The 10,043-nt window shown below is 44.3% G+C and overlaps 1 protein-coding gene across 1 annotated transcript; it reads right to left on the minus strand.

Annotated features, from left to right (window-relative positions):
- Positions 1-147: 147 nt before the first annotated feature.
- LOC134636349 (P2R1A-PPP2R2A-interacting phosphatase regulator 1) lies at positions 148-8,880 on the minus strand. The gene is made up of 9 exons (XM_063486290.2): positions 7,958-8,880; positions 7,173-7,257; positions 5,958-6,014; positions 5,773-5,819; positions 5,644-5,701; positions 4,367-4,431; positions 4,233-4,288; positions 4,065-4,149; positions 148-3,990 (listed from the first exon to the last, which is right to left on the minus strand). Exons 1-9 carry the CDS (start codon positions 8,044-8,046, stop codon positions 3,867-3,869), a joined length of 666 nt encoding a protein of 221 aa, XP_063342360.1. The 5' UTR covers positions 8,047-8,880; the 3' UTR covers positions 148-3,866.
- Positions 8,881-10,043: the final 1,163 nt, after the last annotated feature.

Genomic DNA, 10,043 nt, shown 5'->3' on the forward strand with positions numbered 1-10,043 from the left:
GGTTTGGGACAGGCTGAAGTTTGAAAATCAAGTTTTAAACGTTTAGACGACCTGATATTTACTAAAGTGCGTCTAAACTGGAAGAAATCAAAGCTGCCATGTTGACACCAGAGTCTCGTAACAATGACGAGAACAAACTCGCCGATGTGAAGGTACAGACGTTCTTTTATTGGTATTTTTCATATACAATATAATATATATATTTATAGTGTGTACATGAACAGTTTCCACTAAAAAGTCGTTCTTTTTCTCGTACAGCCGTGAGATCGTCTCGAGGGAATGAACACTTGAATATAGACTTTAATGTTTCAGTTGCATAAAAATACATCGTCTCATCCGTGTCGCGTAGAGAAGTCCAAGTATTTACACGTGAACGTGTGACTGATGTGCTTTTAGTTCCCTTTGTCCTCAACAATAAAACTCTTAGCAGCCCTTTTGTTAAAGTCGTATCTCACTCTGGTCCTTCGCCGACTTTCATAATTTCAGAAAAATAAAAACAGGCTTTTATCTTCATTAAAAAGTGAAATATTTCATGTTGCTGATGAGCGTGCGAGTAAAAACAAAACCAGCTGAAGGTCGCTCTCGGCTCATGATGTTCATGGAGGCGGAGCCTGTTTACTGAAACACAGGTATCAGCCAGCTGTTACCATGTGACTTACGAGGGAAGTCTTGGTCACATGATCACAGGCGACACCTCTGCAGTTTGAAAACCCAGTAGTTAGGGTGTAGTTTGTTTGGGCCCTGAAGGTGGCGCTGTGGTGTCAGGCTGAGCCAAAACATTATTTCCACACAGGCTGTTTTGTTTGTTGGAACTCAGAGGACTCCATCCACTGATGGAGACTCAGATGAAGGTGAAGCCTGAGCGAACTGGACCTGAGCTGCTGTCAAACTGAAACTCTACAGTGTGATGGAGGCGGGGGAACTACGGGGCCCCCCCAGGGTCATTTCTGACGTTTGACTCTCGGCGCTCTGCCAGAGTGAAATACTCCTTTAATACTGAAAAACTTTCAGCAAATACCTCTCTGAGGACAGCGCTCACAGCCTCGCCTCTGCATAAAAATCTGTCTGTGTCGGGCTGTAACGGATAAAAGCTTCATGTCAAACACGAAAACCTCCAATCACACTGGACACGTGCATCACATATAAAAATAAAAACATGATTTTGGACTTCAGACACCTGCAGGACGAGAGTCTCGACAATGAAACACCAAAGACGTTTAAACCCGAGTCCGTCACATTTCTGTCCCGCTACATAACACCACCTCTCTACAGAGCTACTGACAGCATGGGATGGCGTTTGTGCAAAGTTTATCTTACTCACTCACTCACTCACACACACACACACACACACACACACACAGGAAGTTGTCTTAAAGCTACGGTCTGTCTGTACAGCGACTAGAATTTGGCAGCGTGTCGTGACCTCTGAGGAAAGTCTGTCCTGCTTCAAACGCTTCAAACTGGAAATGAATCCTGATTCAGACAAACTGCATGAAAAACGCTGCAGAAGAATCATTAAATGTCTGATTTAAATCTTTTTTGACACGTTTTGCTTTTTTAAAAATTGAAATAATAGTTTTTTTTTCCTTTTAGACATTTTAGCAGGTGAAGACTTTGGTGTGGGCCTGCTCACGAACCCTGAGCCGCCATGTGAGAGCGCGTTCGTCTGGAACAGGACAGACTCAGAGTCGTGACAATAAAGCAAGAACAGAAAAAGCAGCAGAACTGGACAGCACTCCTTCCACGAGGTTATGTCATCAGTCTCTGAATGAAAGGACGATAAAATGGTCAAACTGTGCAAAGTGGTGACGGCAAAAAAAATCTGCCTCTAAAAAAAACTACAAAGCTTTTGTGTCTGCGTCGCCGATGGCGACCAACGTTCAGCGGGTCTTTCTCTTTAACTGGGAATAAAGACACTTCATCAAAGAGCTTATAGAGACTCTATTTACAAACACGTCTCACTGAAACCTCAGGCCTGACCTTTGACCCGACCGCCGCTCCTCCCAAATGAAGACATGTTCAGGCACGATGAGTGATCGTAGGAAACTATACAACACTGTGCAAACGCTGGAAGCAGAACTGCAGCTCGACCACATAAAGCACCGCCTCCGACCTCTGACCCCTGACCTGACCTCAGCTTTGTGCTCACATCATCACAGGAACATCATTATATCCAGACCGGTGAATTGGTGCTTCCAGCAGGAATATTCTTACGGCACAAACCTGCTCACTGACATGCGGCGTGAACTTTGAACCTTATGGAGCCTCGACGGGTCCTTCAGCACGGCGAGCCTTCAGCAGCACATACAACTGTTCACACTGCAGGCCGGCGTTACGACTGCTGCACCACGAGGATAATACTCCATGGTAACACCACACGGCACATACATCCAAAACCACATCAAGTGAACTGATGTTGGTAACTGTTTGCTTTGGTGTCAGTGAGCTTTCTCCATAAAATAATCCTTTCATGTAACTGAATGCTGCTAACACTGAAGAACTGACCGGCCCCTCTCTTTATGGGGGCCTGTACCTGCACAGTCTACCTTCCCCCGTCAAACGGCCTCAGGAAGCACTCAATACTCTAAACTCTCTGTAGGTCAGGTCTCAAGCAAAATAACTTTAGTGGGTTGAACGAGTTCAATCATAAATGTATCTCAGAGGAGGAAGAGCACGGTTTCTTTCTGCAGGTTCAATATGTACAATCAAACCCTGCAGGCCGAAGGAAGGTCAGCGCACACCAGCTGCTCAAAGTATTCACATATAGATACACTATTAACAAGAAACCACCTCTACTCTTACTGGAGACTGGCTTAAAAAACGGCCTCGTATCCGGTGACGAAATCTCCAACTGAGATCTGACAAAACCAGAAGGATCCATCTCATCCATAACTGGAAGTTTTCATTAAAACACAAAAAGTCTTCGAAGGCTGACGTTTTGTTCAGAGGCAGAGCTTCAGCCCGCCTTCAAGTGGTTTTGGGATTGGGAATGATCCTTGATTCGATGAAGTGCTGTGAGTCCAGATGATCATGAACACTCATGAATTCCTCTTGTCTAAATAAACCTCATCATTTCTATGTCTTCCTTACAGAAAGATTTCTGAGATTTTACAAAAGCAACTTCAGGAAACAAAAGTTCTGCTGAAGTTTCCAAGTTTGATTCCAATCCCGTCGATTGAAGAGGAATTCAAATGTTCCTGAAGTGCCTCCAAAGACCGTCCGGGCAGCGGTCTGCGTTTAAGTCCTGAATACAACTCAGGACCTCATTTGAACTATCTCAATAATAAACCACAGAGAAACAGGAACTTCGTGAACAGCATCAGCCGATTGGTCCGTTTGGACAGGAGCCCCGAGGTTTCACCCTTCCACGAGCCGAGATCCGTCTCAGGATCCAAAGGAACTCTTCAACGTGTTTTTAAAGAAAGGAAGCCAAAGAATGGGACATCCTCTGGCTTTTCCTCTTTCTTCTTCAGTCCTAATTTCTGCTGGATGTTCACGTAAGGATTACCCACAATCCCCTTCACTCCAAGTTTCAGCCCGATTACACAACCAGCGTGTCTTCAGACCTTCTACAAAGTTTCCCGAGTTTACTTCATGATGTCACTGATGTCGAGTCCTCTCGGCACTGTTTGATGGCAGTGGTTGTGGCCTGCATATGGGGCGGAGCCACAAAGTGACATGATTGTGGAGATGAATCTTCAATCAGCCAATGGGGACAGCTGGAAATCTACAGAGGCGGGGCTTACAGGGACACTGGTGGATGACTGGAACAGATTTACGATGTGATGAAGGTTGAAGTTCCTCCAGCTGCTGACGGTCGGTCTGCGCCCACTGTGACGGGGTCGGGACTGGAGGTGAGGTGGTCTTTAGTGTCCAGGGTGCTGGTGGGAGGTGAAGGGGGTGAAGGAGGGTGGGGGCGAGAGAGACAGGGGGTGGGACTGAGGAATGGACCCTCCCACAGGAGGAGAGTCTGCCGCTGACTGAGAGACGCTGAGAAGAGAGGAGGAAGATCAGTTTTCAGGTTTTAGGTTTTGAACACAATGCATCACTCAGGTGATCCTCACCTAACTGTGTAGCTGCTGTGGTGGGTGGGGTCTGTCACCCCAGCAACAAAGAGCTTCTTTGGGGGTCCATCTGACTCCACCCCCCCTGAGGGATGAGTTTTCACAGATTTACACACTTTTGTTTCAAGAATGCAGAATAAGTATGATCAACAGTAAAATGTTGGTTACCTTTCCTCTTCAGCGGAGTCAACGCCGGCCACCTCACCGTGGTGCTGACCGCAGGTCTGCGGGGCAATCGACACATTCGTCAGCACAGCGGCACAATGAATACACAATAAATCAGGCTTAGGCGTTAGACAAACCTGAACCTCCTGGTAGGACTTGGGGATGAGTTGGGCGTGACGCCGCTGTCGTGTGACGGAAACCACTGAAGAAGAAAAGGCTCCAGTTTAAATGAACTTCATTCACTGTTTGATCGGGTTTAGTTTCAGGACTCCAAGTCAGGAGATTCAAACTAAATTCAAGACTAGGGATGGGTACTGGTATCAGGTGCCATTATGGCACCGGTTCTGACATAAACGGCAGTAACCAGACCGAAAAGCAGCCCACATTTCGGTGCTTTTTTTCCCTGAGATGTCATACACTTTGGATTCTAGCCAATCATTTTATCTTTCCAAGGATAGTAGGCGGGCCCAGGTACGTACATTCTTTTAGTCTGTCTGTACTTCCCAGCAAAAGATGCAAACTCAGCAGCCTGCAACAAGTGCTTTAAGGTGATACTGTGCAAAGGAGGTAACTCCTCGAATCTGATGAAACACCTGGCGACGCATAGCGTTTTTTTAAAAGCCGAGAAATGCACCGTATTTAATAGCTTGCTGCGAGACCTCACACCGAGCACATCTACTGCGGGTGTGGTGCCTGTTATCGGACCCGGAGTTAGCAACATCCCCCAAGAACCCAGAGAGGAGAGTCCTGGCCCCTAGCCCTGCCAGTGTAGCAGAAATGATGAGGATGATGATGGCAGCAGCAGCCGTTCTTCTCTGCGTGAGTAGCTTAATGTTGTTCGTGTGTAATTTACGTTGAGTAGGCTAACCACGTTATTAAATTAATGCATGTAAGGTGAACTAGCAAACACCGTCGTAGTTACATGCGGCTGTCTTCTTGTTTGATGGCAGATACTCCCTTCACCCTGGCCAAAAAGGCTAAAATGACCAAAGGAATAGTGGAAAACAGTTAAACATGAGAGGTTTTTGGACAAAGTTTGTGTTTTTTCCATTGTTTAAGCACTGCTTCCAGCCAAGAGTGATACCATATATGCTCTATAGCTGCAGAAAAGGCTAACATTGTTATCTTTTTACAAAAAAAAACAGCTAAACATGAGAGGTTTTAGGACAAAGTTTGTGTTCTCCATTCTTTAAGCACCGGCACCGTTCCAAAGGACCTGTTTGGCACCGGTATCGGATAAAACCTAAACGATACCCATCCCTATTCAAAACTAAAGCTCTTTCTTATTGGTCTAAAAACTACAATACCCATAAGGCTCAGCAGGTTAGAAAAGAATAAAGCATCCTGACAGGTGCTGCTGTAAACCATCAAAATAAGAGTGAGGCAGCATGAAAGCTGACGTGGAGAAGCTCACCACTGATGTGTGGTTGTGCCACTGGCTGACTGGAGGAACTGGGACCAGACTGGAAGGACTGGAAGAGAGACAGAGGGTTACTGACTGCTTGTTTAAACCTCAAAGATAGAAGGAGAGTTTCTGGATTACCCGAGTCTCTGCAGAGTCCCTCTGAGTGTCATCTCTGTGTTCTCCTCCTGAGGTGAAGCAAACACAGACACTGAAGCACTGCTCTTTGATTTAAAAATAGCTTAAACACGTTGTAGACGATGCTGAGCAAAAAGAGAAAGAAAGCGGCGTGCTGGTGGGAAGCAGAGCAGGATGTCTGTCCTCACCTGCCTCTTGTGGTCGAGTCTGTATCCGGTCAGAGAGAAAGGAGACAGAGGGACGAGCTGAAAGAGGAAAAATGTGTAAAACAGGAGCTCAAAGAGGCTAAAACAGATAAAAAGTGGACTGAAAGGTTTACGTGAAGCTGAAATGAAGAGAGCATCATTTAAAGGACAAGCTTCAGACTGTGCAGGTCAGAGGTCACGAGCTGTGAGTTTGTAAGCTGTGCTGCCATCTTTGTTTGAAGGCTGTAACTGTGCTTTTCCATCAGGCTTTGAGTCAAGAGAGGAGAGAAGGCTCAGAAACTGTCATTTGATTTGATTCTATCATCACTGATCGTTTTGTAATCGATTGTCTAACCTTTTTATTCTACGTTACATCCTGGTGTATTTCTGGCCCTGCTGTCTGGCCTTCTGCCTGAACTTAAGTTAAAAAGGTGCAACATGAATAAATGTTTTATTATTAGATCTGAAAACTGTCTCTAGATTTTTTCCAACTCTGTGTGATCTCCACAGTTTATCCTTTAACTTCAGAACAGATGCAGTTAAAGTGCTCATCACAGTTTAGTCTGACTTTTATCACTGTTTGTAGTCCTGCTGAGTTCTTCAAGGATCCAAGCAGGAAGTCCTGACTGGATATTTGCTGCTGATCTTTATGGTGAAGACAAAAGTACAAAAACAAAGTTACAGAGAAGTCGGAAGAGACCGTGGTGTTTGGCCCAGCGTCTATGATGATCATCAGATTAGAGACTAGCGTGTGCCTCTGCTCTGTGTTTCAACGGCAGATTAAAAGGTCAAATGTGGTGCTTAACTTATAATTTCTCCTCAGTACTTGAACATTTTGAGTTAAAAGTATGTTGAACAGTAAAATATGAGTGCAGTTGGCTCCTTGTTTCCTTTTGCAAGCGTACGAGCAGTCATAAACTTTGGCATGAGGTGCAGTTAGGGGAGCTGTGATTGGTTAATGAGACCTTCCAGTTTCAGCCCACGATAAAAACTTTAATATCCAGATCAGAGGGTTTTTCCTCAAAGCTGGTGCAGCTGTCACGTCTGGTTCCTGTGCAGCTCTCTGTCTCTTCTGGTTTCAGTTTCGGTCGACCTCTACAGCTCAAAGGAAACACCTGACGCTTCAGATCAGGTGTGTTTAAACACTGTTTTATTTCACTGCTTATGAACATTTTCCGGTAAATAAAGTTTTTGCAGAGCTGTATCAGCGCTACTGACCTGCGAGGGACAGCTGGGGTTGATGGAGATGCTGCTGCGTCTGTACCGAGCCGAGGACACGGGACTGAAGACCGTCATCCCGTCACTGAGAGAGACCAATAACGTGATAAATAAGATAATCAATAACCTCTCGTGTAATTGTCACAGAGCCGAGGTTTGGATATTTCAGTATATAAATAACTCTATTTATTGGCATCAGTATCTTAAACAATTATGTTAACATTTTATTCTCATATGTTCAGGGTTCAAACTGATTCTTGCTCATGGTACATGTTATTTTTAAAATCTGTTTAATGATTTTCAAAGTACAAAAATCAAAAAGGATGTCAGGAGTGTTTTTTATTTTTAGCCAAGTAGCCACAGAAATTTATAATTTCTCATATTTACATTTTTTAGATTTGCAAATTATTTCATGTGTAAATAAACTGTAGTTGAAACTAATTATTATAGACTATAGTGGCTGCTACTTTCAAGCTAAGACATTAGTAATCACAGCAGAAGATTACCAAACATAACAACAGTAAGTTGGCCATGTTTACCATTTTTCTGTATATTTCTATTATTAGCATGTAGAACTCTAAGTGAAAACAAGATAAGCACAAGTAAAATAAACATTTAATTTTATAACATCACACCCGGCATGAAGCCGAATAAAAGACCAGAACTGTTGTATTAAGATGACTTACTTTATCTATTAAAATGATACCTGCGAGCTTTCTGTGATCAATACATTACATTTTAAGTTCTTTTGGACGGAGTTCAACGTGTGGTGTAGAACCACTAACCTGACACTCGTGATCATGGGGGCGCTGTTCGACCTGCGAAGTGCCCCGCCTCCTGCGCCTGCGCACTGGTCCACTTCCATCCGTTCCATACTTTGGTCCACAGGCCCGACTGCGGCTGCGCCGTCTGCCGGCCTTCAACCGCTTGACGGCGGCTATGGGCTCTACTCGAGCCCGGTGGAAGCCCGACCCGCAGGCCTCGCTAGCAGCAAGCCCAGAGCCGCCGAGTCAGCGGGCAGAACAGCGAAGCTCGCCTTTCTTTATCGCATCTCCTCACGAAAACCTTATTATCCGCGTGTGACTGCGGGCCACGGCGACATTTATGACCCGCAGCTGGCTTCACTTGCTGCGCCGCTAACGTTATTTTTTACGACTGCGTAAAACCGCGAAAAATACGCAGCAACAGCCGCGATAAAGTTCCCTAAATGTGCCCAGCAGAGCCTCCTCCTGGGCCTGGCTTTGTGGGGAAACTTTTAATCCGCACAGCTGATGCGACTTTTAGGATTAGCTGCGGAGCTAACAGCAAAAACCTCCAGAGATCAGAAAACCGCTAAGCACCCGCGCCACACGGTCCGAGGCGGGAAGGTCCGCCTGTCCCCGGGAAGAGGCGGTCACGCCGGCCCCGAACCCACCGAGCACTCCTGCGGAGGAGTCGCGAAAACTCCGAAAATTAACAGTTTGAAAGATTTTTACAACATAGTCCTTCAACCAAATACAGGCAGTTCGCCAACTTTGGAAACAGCGCCGCCGGCCGGCCACAGGGGGAACTGCAGCCTGCCATGCAAACACATAAAAAGTTCTGTCCTGTTTCTTCCTCCAAAACTCAAAGATTATCATACATGACAAGCATTTCCACACTTTAACATAAGATCCACCGATATTTAATACACTAAAAAAATCTAAATGCCTTTAATTTAGTGAAGAATTGGTCATTTTCTTATTGTCCAATTGGTTAATCCAGCTCACACCGATTTATCATTATTATCATTTTTAATTATTCTAATCTACAGAACAACATGTGATATCATAGCATGTAGCTGTAGTTTATATCAGTGTTTGTCACACTGGGTGTTGAAATTGAAGTTGAGTTCTGTGTGAAATTATCTCTTAAAGATTTAAACCTTTATGACTGTAATGTTAACAGTGATGACTTTAAATCTTATAGTGGTAAAATGAAGCATTGGTATTGGTTTTGATCAGTGATTTAGTTTTCCTTTACTGTCTGGTTGTGATTTTAAAATAAAACAATTTTAAGATAACTCTTTATTGTCGTTGCAGTCATATTAGTACAATAGAACAATGACATTGGAAAATTGTCGCACGCCAGCAATAAACACAACACAGTAAACTTAAAAGTGGATAAAAGTGCAAAAAAGTATGACATAATAAATTCAAGAATGGATGTTTGTTGCACATTATTGCCCCCCAAAAGTCCAGGGAGGTAGCCAGTCATGCCAGCTGTTAGCACTATTTAGGGCTATTGCTAGGGCTGGGTATCGATTTCTATAACTGATTCAATTCAGACTCAGACAGTGAGAAATATTATAATTCTGATCATTTATCAGTACAGTCTATATATCTATGTATGAACACAAAGCTGACACTTGTGAGACTTCAGAGGTGTGAGCATCACAGCAGATGTCTTTGTGTCAAAGTAACTGAGGATAAAACACAGAAAGATGAAAAACAGAAGAAAACCATGAATCAACATCTGAACATTACCTGATGCTGCTGAAGATGAAGCAGAGCAAAGTTACAGAGGTTTGATTAGAGACACAGCTGAGCAATCATTTGTAAAAGTTTACATTTCTTTGTTATTGAACAGCAGAAATGAGGCTTTTTTGTCAGTGGTCATTGAAAAAAAAACACGTCTGAGCGCTGAGCACAACGGTAGACTGGTGTGTAACAATCAAGCGAATACTGCAGAAAATAGAGGTTTTTGATGGTCACCTGGTCTCTGAGTACACTGAGACAGCTGCACAGGTCCTTCAGGGAGGGAAGAGGATGTCCAATGATTGGGCCATGTTAATGACCCTCTGAAGTGCCTTTTTGTGTGCCGTGGTGCAGCTGGAGAACCACACTTTGAAGG

Source organism: Pelmatolapia mariae, linkage group LG10_11 (assembly GCF_036321145.2).
Source record: "Pelmatolapia mariae isolate MD_Pm_ZW linkage group LG10_11, Pm_UMD_F_2, whole genome shotgun sequence".
In the NCBI taxonomy this organism is placed as follows: Eukaryota; Metazoa; Chordata; class Actinopteri; order Cichliformes; family Cichlidae; genus Pelmatolapia; species Pelmatolapia mariae.

Bases quoted from the DNA above. Each gene is read 5' to 3' on its own strand.
- LOC134636349 (XM_063486290.2), bottom strand. From the start codon at position 8,046: ATGGAACGGATGGAAGTGGACCAGTGCGCAGGCGCAGGAGGCGGGGCA. The intron at 4,150-4,232 runs GTAACCAACATT...CTCATCCCTCAG, and splicing joins GACTCCGCTGAAGAGGAAAG to GGGGGGTGGAGTCAGATGGA. The intron at 3,991-4,064 runs GTGAGGATCACC...CTCTCTTCTCAG, and splicing joins CACAGCAGCTACACAGTTAG to CGTCTCTCAGTCAGCGGCAG.